Genomic DNA, 20,647 nt, shown 5'->3' with positions numbered 1-20,647 from the left:
GCGCATCACGCGCACACAAGTTACTGACTGACAGCCTAGGGCACTGCTTGTTCTGCTGCACATAGTCAATGCTATACATTTATGAGATATTCAGTATACAGCTTACCCAACATCTCAGATTAACCTGACATTGCTAGCTTCCGTTATTGTCAGCACAACACGCCAACTCGCTAGCCTTTTAACGCACCACCCGTACGCTCAGTTATTTATTTTCTCTCGCGCGCCCGCGCCTTTGAGTTCATAAAAGCCCAGGTGAGTAAGAATCAGTCAACAAACACGGTGAGTAATGTCTTGTCCTGTTATTGTCACCTGCACTTCATGTCACATGTTTACCATAGCCTTCTCTGTCGGCAATATAGGATTTATATGTGATGAATGCAAGGAGACAGTCAGGCTGACGGAGAAGATTTCAGAACTAGAGACACGCATCCAAACTTTAATCGAGAATAGTAAGAAGATTGCTAGAGCTTTAGATAGTATTTTGGGTACGCCTAGCCTAGTAAACTCTTTACATGAGTCGGTTCTGGCTGAAGTGAGAGATCGCTCTAGTCGCGGATCAAAAAAACACTTTTCCGTTCCAAATCGATAACAAATCGATTTGCCCCGCTCAGTGAAACACCCACTGAGAATTATTCTGATTGTGCCCTGGTTATTGGTGATTCGATCACACGGAACGTGAAAATAGAGACACCAGCCACCATAGTCACATGTTTGCCGGGAGCCAGAGCGCCTGACATCAAAGCAAATTTAAAAGTGCTGGCTAATGCTAAACGTAAATTCTCTAAGATTATTATTCACGTCGGCACTAATGATGTTCGACTACGCCAGTCGGAGATCACCAAAATTAATATTAAAGAGGTGTGTGAACTTGCAAGTACGATGTCAAGCACTGTAATTTGCTCTGGCCCCCTTCCTGTTCGCAGGAGTGATGAGATAGTTAGTAGATTGTGTTCACTCAATGGCTGGCTGTCTGGGTGGTGTCCACGAAATAATATAGAATTCATAGACAATTGGAAAAGTTTTTGGGGCAAACCTGACCTGTTGAAAAGAGATGGTATTCATCCCTCCTGGGATGGCGCTGCTCTTCTCTCTAGTAATTTGGCTCATAGTCTTAGAGATAAAACATGACAATCTGGGCCTCAGGTCAGGAAGCAGGCAGACTGGCTTAACCGACCGTCTGCTAGCGGCCTCACGTCACCAAGGTCAGATAAATCCCATCACATAGAGACTCTTTCACCTAGATATCATCATATAGAGACTGTGTCTGTTCCCCGAACTTGGAAATCCAAAAAACTTTCAAACCCATCTAAGGTTAAAAATGTAATTGATGTTCAACAAATAAAAAACAGATATAATACAAATGAGCAAATGATAAAGCTTGGGTTGCTGAATATTCGATCTCTTACTTCAAAAGCGCTAATAGTTAATGATATGTTTACAGATTATAACCTAGATGTGCTGTGTTTGACAGAAACCTGGCTAAAACCAAACGATTACATTGCTTTAAATGAGTCAACCCCACAAGATTACGGTTATAAACATGAACCTCGTCTGAAACGCAAAGGAGGAGGTGTTGCTGTAATTTATAGTAATATTTTCAAAACCACTAAGAAATCTAGCTTTAAATATAATTCTTTTGAAGTGTTGGTGCTCAATGTAAAAATATATAGTGTAAACGATAAATCACATTTGAGATTTGTGCTGGCTACTGTATACAGGCCACCAGGGCACCATACAGAGTTTATCAAAGAATTTGCGGACTTTCTATCAGAATTAGTATTGGCTGCAGATGAAGTACTAATAGGCCCTATGCACCGCTGCACTACTTCCTGAACTTGTGCAGGCTCATTTGTTTCCTGTCTGCCAGACAACAACAATAATCAGACACACCTGGATTAATCAGTTTGGCCAATCCTGGCAGACAGGAAACAAAGGAGCCTGCACAAGTTCAGGAAGTAGTGCAGCTGTGCATAGGGCCTATTGTTGGTGATTTTAATATACACATAGATAATGAAAAAGATGCATTGGGATTGGCATTTAAAGACATTGTAAACTCAATTGGAGTTAGACAACACGTGTCAGGACCTACTCATTGCTGTAATAATACTCTAGATCTAATACTATCACATGGAATAGATGTTGATGCCGTTGAAATACTGCAGCAGAGCGATGACATCTCAGATCATTATCTAGTCTCATGTAAATTACATTTAGCCAAGGCTGCAAAGCCGACTCCGTGTTATAAATATATTAGACCTATCACTTCTGCCACTAAAGATTGCTTTATCAATAATCTTCCTAATCAGTTTCATCATCTCAGCATCCCGGATAGCTTAGAAGAACTTGATATTGCAACAGAAACTTTTAACTCTGTCTTTTCCAGCACTTTAGACACAGTTGCTCCGTTGCGCTTAAAGAAGATTAAAGAACATAGTCCAACGCCGTGGCACAACGAGCACACTCAGGCCCTTAAAGGATAATTCCGGTATTTAACACCTTGAGTCTATATTGTAGTTTGTTTTGGATGAACAAGAAATTTTGGTGGACAAAATTTTTTTGACAATGGTTCCTCTCTCGAGTTTTTGACTATAATAGAATTGGCCATGGACCCATTTAACATTGGAGTCAATGGTCATGTCCGAAAATGTCATTAAAACAGCCAATAATGTTCGTTTACAAAATTGTTAAACTCACCGAGTGGTTAGTGGTGTTCGTACATGCTACCATTAGGAGATATCATTAGGAAACATGGAATTAGCTTTCACTGTTATGCCGACGATACTCAGCTGTATATTTCTTCAAAACCTAACGAAACCTACCAATTCACAAAATTAACGGAATGCATAGGTGATATAAAAAAATTGGATGACTAGGAATTTCCTACTACTAAATTCAGAAAAAACAGAGATTCTAATTATTGGACAAAAAACTTCCACACGTAATAACCTAGAGTACCGTCTAACACCTGATGGCTGCTCTGTTAAGTCTTCGTCGTCGGTTAGGAACCTGGGTGTGCTCTTTGATACCAATCTTTCATTTGAAAGTCACGTGTCTAGTATCTGTAAAACCGCATTTTTCCATCTTAAAAATATATCTAAATTACGCCATATGCTCTCATTGACAAATGCGGAACAATTAGTTCATGCGTTCATGACCTCAAGGCTAGATTATTGTAATGCTCTACTGCAGACCTGGGCATTGTACGGCCCCCGGGCCACATCAGGCCCTCTGGCTATCCTTGACCGGCCCACGTAATGTAATTGGTAAATAAAAGCTGGAGTCCGTAATTTTTTTTTTTTCTCAATATATAAAAAATTAGATATTGAGTGTATACATCATGAATCAATGTTCCAAACCGTGTTTGTGTCTTATCCTGAATCACTATGGTACACCTATAATCAGTGTTTATATTCGGACTATTTTAGGCCGGTCGAGTCGGCACCGCTGCAGAGTAACACTGTCCCTGAGTGACTCGTCATAGACATGAGAGAAGTAGTTCCGGCTGCAATGATCTTCCGCAATACGCATGCAGTTCTGTTTAATAACCGCTAGAGTGCCAAAAGTTATGGACTGCTGTCAAGGCAACTGATTTTGTTTATTTTATTTACGTCAGTCACAGTGTGTGTGACATGCACCTTCACTCAACTGTATTCGCGCTCATGCAGGACAGCGTTCAAGAAATGCGAGTTTACCGTTAGCCCTTAAATATGTCAGCTAAAAAAAGAAAGTTTTTGTGAATGTTAATTAAATAGTTATATAATTGTGTGTTGTGTTAATTTAATTAATTTCATTTACTGTTTTTCTTTTTTGAGAGAGATGTAATATATTGGGCAGAACTGAGTCCGGCCCTCTATAACCGCCCCAGTTTCTCATGTGGCCCCTTGGGCAAATTAATTGCCCACCCCTGCTCTACTGGGTGGTTGCCCTGCACGCTTAACAAACAAACTACAGCTAGTTCAAAACGCAGCAGCTCGAGTTCTTACCAGAACCAGGAAGTATGACCATATTAGCCCCATTCTGTCAACACTGCATTGGCTGCCTATTAAATATCGTATACATTTTAAAATATTGCTGATTACTTACAAAGCACTAAATGGTTTAGCTCTGCTGTACTTGAGAGAGCTCTTAACGCATTATAGTCCTTCACGTCTATTGCGATCTCAAAATTACGGCCAGTTAATAATAGCTAGAATATCAAAATCGACTGCTGGCGGTAGATCCTTTTCCTATTTAGCACCAAAACTTTGGAACAGTCTTCCTACCATTGTCCAGGAAGCAGACACACTCTGTCAGTTCAAAGCTAGATTAAAGACACATCTCTTTGACCTAGCATTCACATAATGCATTATGGACTTCTATAACTCAATGTTAGGCTGCATAGATTAGGTCAGCCGGAACTGGGAGCACTTCTCTTAAATCTTGATGTACTCGTTACATCATAAGAAGAATGGCATCTACGCTAATTTTAGTGTCATTGTTTATCCTGAGGTTTTCCCGCAGCCTGCCGGATCCAGGCCGTATCCAGATCTGATGAAGGACCGTCACCTGGACACGATGACAACGCAGTGCTGAAGTGCCAACTAGCCTCTCCCTATGGAGGATCCCTTTACCACTCTACAGATAAAGCATTGTGGAAAATTTGCGTATCTCCCCCGTAGTGATAAAATAAAATAAAATTATGTATCAAATTTATAGGCAGGACAAGTAGTTTAAGGCTTGATTTGTAGAGAATTACAAACATGCGCACATATATTCAAACGCACATAACTATAGAATTAATTCTTGATGCGCACGTGAGCGCCATCAGTGTTTATCACAGGTTCGCGTTTAAAGTCTGTGTAGAGAGAGAATGGTGACGTCTTAGCGGCCCCTAATTTAATAACAAATTATCCTTTCGACGGAAGTGAATCAATCAAAACTAACTTTAGCTGGAAAATAACATAAAATAATAACTATAAAGCCAAAACAAGGCTCAGTATTAGGACCGCTGCTGTTCACTCTGTACATGCTACCATTAGGAGATATCATCAGAAAACATGGAATTAGCTTTCACTGTTATGCCGACGATACTCAGCTCTATATTTCTTCAAAACCTAACGAAACCTACCAATTCACAAAATTAACGGAATGCATAGCTGATATAAAAAATTGGATGACTAGTAATTTCCTACTACTAAATTCTGAAAAAACAGAGATTCTAATTATTGGACAAAAAACTTCCACACGTAATAACCTAGAGTACGTCTCAGGTTACGACTGTAACCCTAGTTCCCTGAGAAGGGAACGAGACGATGCGTCGATGACGCTCTGGAAACGCTTCTGCATGATTGCGTCTGAAGCACCTATGTCAACTAGTCCAATGGCGAGAGTGGGCGTCACGGGTGGGTGACGTGACGACCAGGAAAGGATAAAGGACATCCGGTTGAGAACCGCGCTAGCTTCAAAAAGGGCCGAAGCAAGTCGATCACAGGGATGTAGGAAGTATGGCAAAGTGACGCATCGTCTCGTTCCCTTCTCAGGGAACTAGAGTTACAGTCGTAACCTGAGATGTTCCCTTTCGAGGGAACTTGCGATGCGTCGATGACACTCTGGGAACGAGAATACCAAATACGCCATACGAAACAGAACCTGTCTGTGTGAATACTGTGCAACTAAGACAAGAGCATTTGAGAACCTGGGGAAGCGCCCAGGTCGAAGTTGCAAAACCTTACGAATGTGAGCGGAGAGGACCAGCCTGCCGCATACCACATCCTACAGGGATATCTACATATATAATAAGGCTTCCAAGCCGCCATACTCCTGTCCTGGTCTAAAAGCACCACGGAGGAAACAACCAAAGGTTTCCCCCCCCTTAGGGAAATACCACCAAAAGGGACATGGTAGGCACTAAGGCCGCCACATACACCTTCAGTGTGGAAGGGGATAACCCTGCGGAAAAACGAACCAGCAGAAACTCCAGCACTGTACTAATCGGGAGAGACCAAAGACAATGAGTTGGGCCCCCTCAGAGGCCAAACCCACGGGATCCAAATCTCTGGGCTGGGTGAAGATCGCCCAATCCACTTGAGACCGAAGGTCCCTCCTGACTGGAATCTCCAAGGGAGAGCCGTCGAGGAGAGACACCGGGTCCGGGTCCAGAACTCCTGGGAGCAGAGTAATCGGGGAAAGATGTACAGACGTAGCCTCGGCCATGTCCATACCACAACGTCCAGCCCCAAGGGAGCTGGGTGTGTGAGGGAAAACCAAAGTGGACCATGCGTCGTATCCTGAGACACGAAGAGATCCACTTGTGTCTGGTCATAAACCCCCCAAATGTGCTCCACCCAGGGCCGGCCCGAGGCATAAGCGAACTAAGCGGCTGCATGGGGCCCCCTGGCCACCAGGGGGCCCCCAATCGAGTTTTTATTTTTAATTTATTTTTTTACACATATTAGATAACTTAAACAAGTAACATAAATGAATGAATGAATAATTCATGACAAGCGAATTCTAATTTTATGATCAATATACCTGCCTACAACTGCTGCTGTGTCTGCCAGCGTTTGAGTCAAGCGCATAATTTAGACACCTCGCGTGCATAGACAATTCGTGGGTGGGGAAACTTCTGTGATGAAAATAGACTTCAACTTTATTAATATGGTTTTAATAATCTTAATAATGTGACCGAGCGTTCGTATAGGGTTCACCTAACACTAACAGAAATAAGAAAAGAATAAACGATAGCAGTTTGAAGTCTTCTCCACTTTATTATATTCCACACATCAGATCACTAACTCCAAAACCCCGCGACACTCCAGTACCAAGTGCGCATCTACGGCAAGCCCCGAGGGGAAAAATACATTGCATGCACACATATACAACTAGCGCCAGTACATCATTATTATTGTAACAGACTTTGTTGGATTCTGTCATGATGCATGTACAATCCAACAAAGTCTGTTACAATAATAATCTATATATAAAAAAAAATATTTTGAGGACAGTTACACCGTCAATAATATTGTCATTGTTGTTGCTGTTATTATGTTTCTGATTTCTCAGTTTTGTCATTATTTTAAATGATGTAAATAATTGAGAGAGTTAGTAAAAGAGTAAAGTAAAAGTTAAACATTTTAAAAACAAAAGTGAAAAATGTATGCACTTTCATTATTTAAGTAGCTATCTATTTTTTTTGTAACATTCTGATTATATCCATGTTTGTCTATTTTGGTTTTATTTTGTAGTTGAAGATTGCACATTTATTGTACATTTGCAAATAATTTATTTATGTTTTGTGAGAGTTTGTTTTCAGAAGTTTCAATGAGTTAGTAAAAGAGTAAAGTAAAAGTTACAACTTTTTATTTAAGTATCTATTTTTTATTAAGTATTTATTTTGTATTAACACATAACCTCACTGTATTTATAATGTAGCATTATAGCGTGACATTTGTGTCAGTAATCGTCAAGCACAGGTGACTCCGCGTGGTAGGAGGGGCCCCCAAAATCAAATTCTGCTTAGGGCCCCCAAAAGGCTCGGGCCGGCTCTGGCTGTCACAGTGTCGGGTTTGTGTATGTCCACTAGAGGTCCTCTTCCCCCACAGGTGTCAGTCACTGTTGGACTACAATCCCCATCACTGGACTCATTAGTCATCATCACACTCAGCTGTTCCCACTCACCTTGTTAGTGTCTGTCTATTTATACCCTGTCTGTTTGATTACTTGGTGTGGAATCCTTGTATTTGTCACCCGCTTCCCAGAGTCTGTTCTCGGTTTGTTTAAGTGTTTATTTCGTGTTTTTGGACTGCTTTCATGGACCTTGACCTTTGCCTGTTCCTGGTATTGTGAGTACGGATTACCCATTAATAAACTGCGCTTGGACTATCACCCATTTGTGTGTGTGTCGTGACCAGTGTTGGGGAAAGTTACTTTAAAAAGTAATGCATTACAATATTTAGTTACTCCCCAAAAAAGTAACTAATTGCGTTACTTAGTTACTTTTTATGGAAAGTAATGCGTTACGTTACTTTTGCGTTACTTTTCAGTTACTTTTTCTTACCTGGCTGAGGCTTGATCTCTCTCAGGTCTTACAGGTGTTTTTTTTTTACTGAGAAGTTATTGTACTTTAAAGCAGTAATATATTCAACAACAGCCTATATATCCTACACCTTAATTTTCTTTTAAAAACACATTTATATTGAATAATAATATAGAATAATATTATATTCTGAGAACTTCCTGATCCCAGAGCTATGCATGCTATATATAAAAGATCAATAAACGTTACAGATTATTGTATAGAAAGTAATGTGTTTGTTACTTTTGTACTTTTAGTGTGGGTAGACTATGGACTGCATAAAGTAAATTCACTATCCATTGTAATAATGAGTGTAATATAGGCTAGCAAATTGCCATTATGAAATAAGTTGGGCAAAAGACATATCTTAAACATTTAAAATGTTTTAATGACTTATTAGAGAAAAATATGATGATTGAGAACAAACAACATCACCAATTAAACATAAATCTGTCAGCTGTGAAAGATTTCACATGGCCAATGTATAAGTAGACCAAAACTCTTGAGTTTTCAAATTAGTGTCCTCAAAACTAAATTTGTTTTATGCAAAAAAAAAAGTACAGATCACTTCTGCAATGCAATGCAAAAAAGTATTGTCTTAATGTAATGTCATCTTAATACTAAGAGTTCTTAATACTTAATACTAAGAGTAGTATTAGTAAGACTAATACTAATACTAAGAGTTCACTCTTTCATCTTGGTTTTATTTTCAAAGTAACGATTGTAGCGCAGCAGGAGTAGTTTCTCAAAACGCTGGTCTGTGAGACGGTTTCTTTTTGGGGTGAGGATGAGACTTCCAATACTAAACAGCCTCTCAACTGGTGCACTGGAAGGTGTTGCTGTGTTGGCTTTTAAGAAGATCTTCAAAATCCTGGGGAAATCATGCAAATTTCCCATATTAGCTGATTTCAGGTATTCACATATCTCCATGTCCACAGTAATTGCTTGTTCGTCATGTTGATTCTCCTCTTCAGGAAATGCAAAGAAGTCATCTTCATGGTCTCTGCTTTCAGGAGACTGCAGTGGCTCTTTCTGTGGTATCTCAATGGTGAGAGCACGACACTGTGCTGCCAGAATCATCTTGATGTTGTCTTTTCTTGTTTCATCCCTCAGCCACCGCAGCTTGAATTTTGGCAGGGTTACTGCAGCAATCAAAGCTTCATCGCTGTCAAGGATGGAGCTAAACCGTGTCTTAATAGCCTGCAAGAGAATTTTAGATAAGTTACACAGTTTATAAACTAATAGACATGAATTCATACCAGAATAATAAAATTTATGTCAGGAAAAAAGTAAGTTAAACGTACTTAATTAAATTAAACTTAACAACAGATACGTAAACATATTGACTTGAATGCACTGACACTATTGAATGAGAACTGAACTGTTTTTTCCCCCCCCAGAACTGCTTTATAGCTATAGTGAACTCATTTCAAAGTTGATGAACTACACTATTACTGAAGCAAACGAAATAAACACTGAACTATTACTGAAGCAAACGAAATAAACACTGAACTATTACTGAAGCAAACGAAATAAACACTGAACTATTACTGAAGCAAACGAAATAAACACTGAACTATTACTGAAGCAAACGAAATAAACACTGAACTATTACTGAAGCAAACGAAATAAACACTGAACTATTACTGAAGCAAACGAAATAAACACTGAACTGATTTGAACTGACTACTAATGACTGTTTACTATTTTCTTTTTAGAGCTGCTTTACTGCTAAATTGAATTCTGTTTTCATTATGTAATCATTATTTTCCTGTTATCCATGTAAACCTGCTTTGAAACAATCTATATTGTATAAAGTGCTATAGAAATAAAAGTGACTTGACTTGACATAAAATAAAACTACAATAATAAAATTAAAAAAATTATAATAAGACCATTTTGAACAGAATTACCTGAACTATGAGGTCTGGGAGGTCAGCCATCATGTGAGAGAGGCCCTCTTTCAGTGTCAAGATTTTGGCCATCAGGATTTCGAGGGTAGGTTGAAGGGTACCATAGAAACAATCATCTTCACCTTGAAGTATATCCAGTGCCATACAGACAGGCTTCAGAACCTTGCAGTATTCTTTAAGGAACTGATACTCTCTCTCCGTAATGCATCTGATGTCCAGGCGAGTGCAAAGTTGATTGAGGTCCACTAAGGGCATGTCTGTGACTCTGCTAAGCGCATCATGAAACGAGTTCCACCTTGTAGTTGAAGGGACCAGCAACTTTCGTTTGCTGAATTCCTCCAAGCTCTCTGATGCCACAGTTGATCGACTAACTTTTGACCACAAGGCTGAACATTTTCCAGTTGCACTTCTGTACACTGCTTTGCAATCTGCCTTCGCCGTCAAAAATTTAACTATGTCGTTTGTGCATATAAGGTTAAGGGTGTGCGACGCACATCGGTGATGTGGAGGGAGAACATACCTTTCGCTGGTCTCAATGTCATCTCGTAAAGCTTCTTGCAAGTCCGTAAATATGACCTCGTCTTCATCATTCTCCGTTTCATTTTCATCATCAGCTTGAAACATTCTGAATGCTTTTACAAAGTTAGAGCCATTGTCCGTGACAGTGGCAGTTATCTTACCACAGAGAGCATATGAGCTGTGAATTTGCTCTAACTCCGCTGCGATGGCATCGTACGTGTGTCTCCCACGAAATCGTCTGCAGGCGATTGCAGCTTTTTTGCGCTGCAGAGTAGCAGGATCGATCCAGTGTACAGTAATTCCCAGAAAACTTTTATTCTGAGCAGTCCATAGATCTGCAGTGGTGGAAACATATTCCAGGTCGGCAAAAGTTTTCTTCAGTTCTGTCTCCATTTCCATATATGCCTTGTCCAAAAAGCTCGTAAAAGTTTTGCGATCGGGCAGCACGGCTCCCGGCCTTTTGCCTGTCACGGAGATTTTGCTGATGATATTGCGAAATGTGGGCGCCTCCACAATGGACAGCGGCTGCATTTCCTCAACAATAAACGCAGCAACCAATCTGTTGAGTTCAGTGGAACTAATTGTTTTACCTGGTGCTGGTGATCGTGAACTGAAATCAAGCTTCTGTTGTTTAGCTTGAGGCGGGGTGCAGGTATCATTCGGCTCTCTCTCTTCCAACTCCGTAGTGCTGTGCTTTGCATGCAGATGTTTTTTTAAATTTGAAGTGGTGTTTTTTGCAGTTGACAAAAGCTTTTCACCAACACATAATCTACACTTAACAATTATTCCCTTCTCCTTTTCTTCTACTATTTCGAAATAATGAGAATACTTCCATCGCGTCAATGTAACGCCCTGGCCCGCCATCTCCGTTTCTGACTAACGTCTGTTCCCGCGCACGTAGCCTACAGTGACTACGTTCATTTTAATTCAGTACTTTTTTTTTTTATGCAAATCAATTAAACTGAAAAGTAACTCGCATTACTTTTTTAAAAAAGTAACTGAAATATTAATGTGTAAATTTTTAAAGTAATGCATTACTTTACTCGTTACTCCAGAAAGTAATATTATTACGTAACGCACGTTACTTGTAACGCGTTACCCCCAACACTGGTCGTGACAGAAGGATTCCACCATGTATAGATCCAGCAGTACGGGTTTTCGTATCCTTCCCCCCACCACTGAAAAGGAGAGGAGGGGAGGACTCAAGAATTTAATGTCCCTACGTCAGCAGGGTCAGTCGGTGGGTTGTCTGTCTCAGACCTTTTGGACTCTCTCTAGGGGCATGGGCTATAATGAGGCGGCACTGAAAGATTTTTTTAATGACTGCCTTGATGAGCCTTTGCCTCGGTGGGAGATGAAGGGGCTGGAGATATTGGACTTTTGGGGGTTCACCCTATATCTACAGCATCGTAGCCAGTGGGATACACCAGCTACGCCTGTGGTCCCAGACAAGATGGCCGCCATGCCTTTTCCTGAGATCGTAGAGCCCCCAGAGGCGGTAAGCTCGATCCTACCGTCTTGCCATCATAAACGGAGGAGGAGGAGAAAGCAGGCGTTCACCGTTCGGCAAGAACTGGAGACCGTCCCCTCCGAGCAGTCCGCTGTCGTCCCGGAGGCCGTCCCCTCCGACCAGCCCGCTGTCGTCCCAGAGGCTGTCCCCTCCGACCAGCCCGCTGTCGTCCCGGAGGCCGTCCCCTCCGACCAGCCCGCTGTCGTCCCGGAGGCCGTGCCCGTGCAGTCCGCTGTCGTCCCGGAGGTTGTGCCCAAGCTGCTCGCCCTCCCGGCCCCGCCCGAGCTGCTCGCCCTCCCGGCCCCGCCCGAGCTGCTCGCCCTCCCGGCCCCGCCCGAGCTGCTCGCCCTCCCGGCCCCGCCCGAGCTGCTCGCCCTCCCGGCCCCGCCCGAGCTGCTCGCCCTGCCGGCCCCGCCCCAGCGTCTCGCCCTCCCGGCGCCACCCCAGCGTCTCGCCCTCCCGGCGCCACCCCAGTGCCCCTGCGGGTCTGCCGATCCAGAGACGGTTCGCAGCGCGTCTGCCGATCCAGGGTCTTTGGAGAAGATGGCCGCCTTGTCTGTTGCTGTTCCTGAGCCGGTGTCTGTTGCTGTTCCTGAGCCGGTGTCTGTTGCTGTTCCTGAGCCGGTGTCTGTTGCTGTTCCTGAGCCAGTGGTGTCTGTTGCAGTTCCTGAGCCAGTGGTGTCTGTTGCAGTTCCTGAGCCGGTGGTGTCTGTTGCAGTTCCTGAGCCGGTGGTGACTGTAGCAGTTCCTGAGCCGGCGGTGTCTGTTGCAGTTCCTGAGCCGGCGGTGTCTGTTGCAGTTCCTGAGCCGCTGGTGTCTGTTTAAGTTCCTGAGCCGCTGGTGTCTGTGACTGTTCCTGAGCCAGGGTCTGTCCCTGTCCCGCCTTGGTCTTCACCGCCATGGCCGCCCGAGTGGTCGTCTTCACCCTGGTCGTCTCCGCCGTGGCCGCCCGAGGGATCTTCACCGCCGTGGCCGCCCGAGGGGTCTTCACCGCCGTGGCCGCCCGAGGGGTCGTCTCCGCCCTGGCCACTCGATGGACTGTCTGCTTCGCCCTGGCCGCCCGATGGACTGTCTGTTTCGCCCTGGCCGCCGCTTAAGCCATTCCCCCTTGCTCCTGTTCCCCTCCATGGACCTGACCATCATCTCCAGGCAATTTATGTGCCAAAAAAGATGATGACTCCTCCACAGGCCCTGGGATGAGCGGCCTCCCATTACCGCTCCCCAGCCGGTGAGGGAAGCACCTGTCGAGATAGCAACTCGATGGCAAAGAGCTCCCAACACCGGAACCTGGAAAAAGAACCAGTATTTCCTCCATATAACCAAGGCACGGAGACACCGCCGCATGATCTTGATCGTACGAAGTGGGTTTCCCCTCGGGGAGCACCCTCTGGTTCTGAGCCACCACTGCAAGGGTCTCATGTACAGTAGGCCAAAGGGTTTCACATTGGACGCTGCTGTCATGAGGCCCAACAGTTTCTCGAACTGTTTCACAGTGCGTGACTGGCCTAGCTTCAACTCTTTTGTGGTTGTGAGGACAGCAGCTACACGAACGGGCAGTAGTGTGGCTCGCATCGTGACTGAATCCCATACCACACCAAGGAAAGTGGTTCTCTGTAATGGAGAAAGCACACTCTTCTTGGCATTGAGTCTCAACCCCAATTTCTTCATTTGAGCGAGGACGACATCTCGATGCCGAACCGCTAACTGCTCTGATTCTGCCAGAATCAGCCAGTCATCGATGTAGTTTAGAATGCGTAGCCCTGCAGCCTGGCAGGCCAGAGCTGCATCTACACACTTTGTGAACATGCGGGGTGATAGAGCTAGACCGGATGGAAGCACCCGATAATGGTATTCTTTGCCCCCAAAAGAAAACCACAGGAACTTCCTTTGTTGAGGAAGGATGGAAGTAAGCGCCTTTTAAATCTATTGCAAAACAGGGAAGCACTTTAGGGTTAATATCTTGTTATTACCCATTTATTGTAATTACTATAACAAGTACATGGTATGTACATGGGGAACAGGACTGTAAACTAATGGGTAGCACTTTATTTTACAGCCCTGTTCCCCAAGCACATAGTATGTTTTTGTTATAGTAAGTAATAACTAGGTACTAACCCTGAACCTACCCCTAAATCTAACCTTAACCCATGTAGTCACCTTTTATTACCCAGTACTTTCTTAGGCAAGTACACTGTAAGTACACGTAAGTGCACGTACTGTAAAAAAAAGTGCAACTCAAAACAGAGCTAAGGGTGCCCTTAACATGTGATAAGGGTAATGTTAGCGTGGCGAGCAGGGCGAGGTCAAGGGACGTGAGAGAACGGTGCGAACCTTGTTACAGTTAGGGACAGGTTTAGTGGTACGGTTAGGTTCAAAAGGTTGGCTTAAGGTGTAAGGGAAGCCTCAACAGTGTAATTATAGCTGTCATTTCCAAAATCAATTACAGCTCTAATTACATGCAGGATTTTTTAAATGTAAGTACAATGTAAAAACATGTATGTACACAATAAGTGCATTGTATCAAATCATTCATTTAATTATTAGTACATAGTTAAAGACACCTAATATAAAGTGGGTCAATATAATATAATATAAATGGTCAATAAAAAAAATAGATTAAACTGCAATTATGAGTGGAGTGGCCAAAGTTGTGGCCCTATAGATGCATCCCGATTCTCATACTTATGCACTATTCTATGATGTTTTGTAGTATAAATAGTTTGAGTAGAGAGTTCACAGTAAAAATTCCAAATAGAAAAACTACACTTTAAATGCTAGGATGATGCTCTTAATTAACCGAAAAAACGAAGTGTGGAATATTGGACACCTCATGAACTCAACTGTTGCAGCTTTAATTACGTAGTTGAGGGGGAAGGGCTACAGGACTCCGATGTTGAATGACAAAATAACCTTATAACATTCATACACTCCATGGAGGAGTACATAGTGTTTAAGAGAATAGTGTATAGTGCAGAGTTCTTCAACCCTGCTCATGGGGACCCACTGCCATGCAGAGTTTAGCTCCAACCCTAATCAAACACAACTGAAACAGCAAAAAAAAAAAAAAAAAGTGCTTATAAAAGTCATAGAATAATTATCTTCAATAAGCCAAACAATTTGAGATATTATTCATGGGTGTAAAAAAACAAAACAAAAAAAACAGTGTTGGACTGGTTTGATGCCAAAATTTTTATGGAGGAAAAAGAAGAGGAAGGGATCATTTGCTTTACAAGTACCACTAATTATTATATTGTCTTTACCTTGTGCCTTAGTCATTTCACCTGCAAGAAAACAGACAATTTTGTTTCAGAACATTCTTATTAAAAGTGCATAATGATGTTTTTTAACAATTCAATTTTAAAATCAAACTTCTTAACAACAAATGTAACTTTCTAAATTACATTATAAAGAGGATATTTTATTTTATTTATAATGTTAGCCTATACATATTTTTCAACAATTATATTAACAAACAATTGTTATAATTAACAATCATCATTGATTTTTTATTGATATTATTATTCACCAGAGAGAATTTAATATTAACATTTTTATTTTTAAATAAATGTACATTTATTTATAACATTTATAAAAATAATATTTCTGACTTACTGGCAAGAAGTAACAGCAGTGTTACAACATATAATGGGACGGGTTTCCCCATCCTTTTTGTTGTAGTGTTGTCACAAGTGTTCTTTAAAGTAGAAAAAAAAGATTAATAAAGAATCTTAAACACTGCTAACAACTGTGACACCAATAGCAATATCTTTTGAGATAACTTGAAAGACACCATTAATATTGATTAAGCAGAAGGTCTGAGCTCTGATTTGTTATGAGAAAATTAATCTTACCAAAATGTCCAACAACAAAAAATGATGTTTCTGAATTCCCTCCTGTAGTTTTTGGAACAAATGATATCCACAGTTAGTGTCAGTATTTATACTGTACTATACTGTACTGTATGGGGGAGGGGGGAAGAGGGTTTATATAACTTTTAATGATTTCAATAGAAGGAACTGTGTTGCTAGTATATCAACAACTTTGGCATTTAAGAGATGACAGAAACCTGTCCTACTTGCCCTTCTGCATCCTTTATCTTTGCCACAGTACTGGTCTTTTTTCAGTCTGGTCGATACATAATTCATAACTTAACACATAAACCAAAAACTTTTAAATACTTGTTTTGTGTGCAAAAACTCTAAATTCCTGCTGAAACTAAATACTTACATTATTGTAACTCTATTCACCCTATAATGATATGTCTCTTGAGTCACCACAATTGATTTAACCCAAAACAACAAGTTTTAATAACTTTTAAAGAAGGACTTGATTAAAACACGATTGGTGATCAAGCATTAATCAGTTATGTTCAAGCGTCACAGCATTTAAAAAAAAGAACGAATGTTTCAGAATTTAACAAATTCACATTTCAGGATATTGGTTTCAGATCTAGGTAGTTAGGACATTGAGGAAATTGCAGGTAAACAGGTGCATCATACTTCAGGAAATTCTATTTGATTCTATTAAAGCATTTTTTTTTCCACTTTTGAATACTTAAGTACAATTAAATGTTACATTTTACTTTCACACATTTTTTCACACTTTTTCACAATACGGATGCTTTTACTTAAGTATAGTTTCAGTAATTTGTTACACCCCTCGACATTTAATATTGCATATTTATAGGATTTATTTATCTTCTCTTAAGGGACATTTACAGAATCATGTATGTAAAACCTAAGGCTCGAATAGTTTCTAGAAAATGGAAGCTGGTTTTGTGAGTTCAAAGAATGTTATGGGAATTAGGTGACCTTTTTAAGTTATGTGAGTAATGTACAAATATATTTATGTCAGCATTCTGAATCAGTTTACAACACTGTACAAAGAGTGTAGTCAGACTTCATTTCAGATACGTAATTTCAGAAATTAAGACCTTGTTTGGTTTGATTTGACTTTTAGGACTTGTTGTTTTAGATATATTTTTAGTTCTAGAACAATATTTTTCTAAAAATCATGACACAGAAAGTAACTACAGTAATACTGCATTGATAGTTTTTAACGCAATATTTGAAAAGTCTATATGTAAAATACAATGCTGTCAAGGTTTATTTACTAATTTACTATTTACTGTATTTTTAATTTTTATTTATGTATATCGAGGCTATTTTTTGAGCCGATTCGTTGGGAACCGATCGAGCCAGTTCACAAAATCAAACTGAATTAAACTATAGTTCTACCAGAAAGACTCGGGAGAATAAATACTGTGACTATTAACATTTATTAAGAGCTCAGCAAGCAATCAAGTTCTTTGGCGTAGGCCCCGTCCGTAGCTTGCAATCCTAGGTTTCGGACTCTGCATATCCTGCCTGAAGACGAAGGCAGGGGCGCAGCCGACCCCCTGTGAAGTAAGGGAAGGGGCCATCTGGTGGTGGTGGGGTGGATGGAGGAGAAAGACATCTTGGTGTTATGTGGAGGATGGAGGGAAGGACCCGTCTTGGTGTGGTGTTAGGGAAGATGAAGGGAAGGTCCCATCTTGGAGGTGGTGGGGAGGGTGGAGGTGAATGGAGCGACAGCATCTGCGAACTCAGACGTGTGTAAGTACCAACCTTTTATACCAAAAGTATTAGGATGTGATTGGATAGATGAGAAGGTAATAAGTTACGTAACAATTGAGTCTTCCCGGCAGAACTTGCGCTAGAGCTTCATTTCGGGTTTGATGACGCTAAATGAGACGGTTGTGAGGGACTTGACATTGAGGCAAAATAGAATCCAAATGCTGTCATTTTTATTAAACTCAGCCAACAAATCCAATACACTGACTAGACAGAGACGTAGTCAATAAGGCAGGCAGGGTAAACAGACAAGTCATCAGTCCAACCAGGCAAACCGAGCAAAAACGGTAATCCAATAAGGCAAGCAAAATGGTCATAACAAGAAGACAATGAAAAAGCAATGAAAAAACGCTCAGTAAAGCAGTGATAGACTGGCAATATTTAAAGTAGTAGTGGAAATGCATGGCCATAGCTATGTCCCAATTCTATCCCTGCGCGGCCTTCAAAGGACGCATCGAGACGGTAAAATGGGACGGTATAGTTGATTGCTATAAATGTTGAACCAATATCTGTTGTTAGACAATGCAGTGGACAGTGGAAATATACAGTCAAACACCTGTCTTTCACCAAAATTACTGGTTTGTTCATTTAATAATTGTTTGGTGACCCCTTGTGGTGACATAAGTAATTAGTGGGTCATTTGGCTTTTCACCTGTGAGACCACACCCCCACCCCCAGCAGAGAAGTTTATCTGATGCTGAAGAGGTGGTAGGTAAAATGTGCTCCGGGGAAATTAGTGTTTTTGTAATTAAATATTTGTTAATTTCACAAATATTATTAAGATTCAAGTTTGTGGACGTTATGTAACAATATGTAAACTGATGTTGATTGTGTGTGATAAACTTTGTGAAGTTTAGATGCAATTTGCTCAACATGTGCGTTGCATGCTGATGCCATCTTTTCTAATCAAACACAGATGAATCTCTCATTTCTGTGTATATGTGTAAATGCCCACTGTCGCCAGAGGATGTGTTTCTCATTGTTGTGTTACAGTAAACAACGCATGAAAGGCAGTTCTCCGTGTTCGCCTGTGATTTGAGTGCTGTCGGATGAGAAGCGTTACACCGGCAGAGGCCTTGCCAGGGTCTCTATTGTGGAGCCTGTCCCGATCCAGCAGCACCACCAGGATCTCCTGCTCTGCTCAATAAAAGTCTACAGAAAATCTTTTCTTCCAATCTGTGTTATGTACTCTAAATTTAAAATTTGATTTTGTTTTAAACATTACTAATCTTGTAAAAAGTACTGCAAGTAATGTATAGAACAATTTTAGTTTAATTTACTAATTATAAATTGCATACTAAAACCAAACAATGCACAGATTTTTTTTTTCATTTACAAATTATAACTTGCATTAAAAATGTAAATAATGTATAGAACCATTTTGTTTCATTTACAAAGTTTAATTTATATAACCAAAATTGTATTTCTCTACTAATCTCTCAAGAAGAGAAAACAATCTGTCCATTCTCTCCCTTCTCTTCTGTGATCTCCTCTCCTCTGTCTCTCTCTGAAACTTCATGTCCTCCCTATTAGCTCGATCAGCACATCCTGTCTGTCTCCTTTTCTCTTGGCTGGTGCTGGCACTGCTCCTCCTCATCTTGGTCATCCACTGCTGAACTTGGCTCTGGTGTGTCTTCAGGGATGGAGGCAATGAGGACAGGGGGTTTGTTGGAATGCCTCTGTCTCAACACCTCATCCATGAGAACAAACCACAGCCAGGTTTCCCCACTTACTCCCTCACTTGTCCCAAGACACTTGCAATCCTAAGTCAGAGCAAATAAAGCTCTTTGTTAACAACAATAACTACAAAATAAATTTCAGCAAAGATGTGTCTATTAATTTGTCTATTCATTCATTTTTAATCTTTATTTATTGACCTGCAAGGGAATGACCTTCCCTAGCAGGCCCATTTTCTCCAGAATTGTCACAATTGAAACACTTATTTAAAAAATAAGACAGGGGTGCAATCTTAAGAAGATTCGAAAATATGACACAGCAGTACTCCAAAAATCATATTTCTAGATAGTCAAATTTGGTTAAAACATTTGTATACATAGCTTGCATGACAGCACGACAAAACACAACAAAGTGAAAGACTATTGCCTTATCTACTGGTTGCCTTATTGTTGTGGGCTTTGTATAGGTTGATGGACAATTGTTATAATACACAAGAGAGCCTATTTGAAATATTACAAATGGGTCATCATGACTTACCTCAAAGCCACGCTGGTCAAGTTTTTTTCACCCCGGTAAATAAATACTAATTTTCGGCCTACATTTTTATAAACTCAGCTGCAGAGATGGTAAAAGTACACACATCTTTCACTCAAGTAGAAGTACAGATACTCGTGTTTAAAAAGACTCTTTCACCCAAGTTAAAGTAAAGTATGGGCTCTGACGTGTTCAAGTAAAAAGTAGCCATTACTACAACTTGTTTTAGTGTCACGCTGGTAACTGGACCTCACATCATATTACCGTAATACAATTAATGCAAAAGAACTTACATTTCAAATTGTGTTAGCTAATGAATGTATCCAGGCTGAACAACCACCATGTATCTCATAAGCAGATAAAAGACTAAACTGAAAAAAAAACCGTATTTGCCATAACCTAGGCCACACCCTCTTGTCATTGTAAACAACTCATCATTATTATGATGCTTTAAAAATGACAAAATTGAGGTGAATTATACTGTAAATGTATAATTAATTTATAATAAATAAACAGAAAGAAAAATTAGAGTGAAAGCATACTTCACACTTCACCTGCTTTACCGGTTCTACAGCATATGGAAACTACCTGACTAAACCTGTCAGTTTTCAGATGACAGCATAATACCGAAGAAATTAAGAGCGGAGTATACATTTCCATATTAAAAAAAGAAAAATGATGTCTTTAAATCATTACTGCTTAAATCATTAGTGCCATCAGCACTAGCAACATGTGGCAACATATCTTATGACTATATGACTATGAGAGCCTTCTTTAAAGCCTCAGGTTATTGTGGGTGTGAGCCAGTGATTGATTGAGTGAGTCTGTG

General features: G+C 40.7%; 1 protein-coding gene across 1 annotated transcript in view; it reads right to left on the bottom strand.

Annotated features, from left to right (window-relative positions):
• The window catches only part of LOC307003809 (uncharacterized protein), a 47,916-nt gene extending 32,021 nt beyond the window's left edge, over positions 1-15,895 (bottom strand). The window contains exons 1-3 of the mRNA XM_079622625.1: positions 15,847-15,895; positions 15,608-15,689; positions 15,256-15,276 (exon numbers count right to left, since the gene is read on the bottom strand). Coding sequence (XP_079478751.1) covers positions 15,256-15,276; positions 15,608-15,659 — 73 coding nt within the window. The 5' untranslated portion in view covers positions 15,660-15,689; positions 15,847-15,895. The remainder of the gene's footprint in view (positions 1-15,255; positions 15,277-15,607; positions 15,690-15,846) is intronic.
• Between the last annotated feature and the right edge of the window lie 4,752 nt (positions 15,896-20,647).

This window comes from Phoxinus phoxinus, assembly GCF_949152265.1.
Source record: "Phoxinus phoxinus genome assembly, chromosome: 9".
NCBI lineage: Eukaryota > Metazoa > Chordata > Actinopteri > Cypriniformes > Leuciscidae > Phoxinus > Phoxinus phoxinus.
Note: the sequence above shows the minus strand (reverse complement) of the source record. Positions and strands in the feature narration are given on the sequence as shown.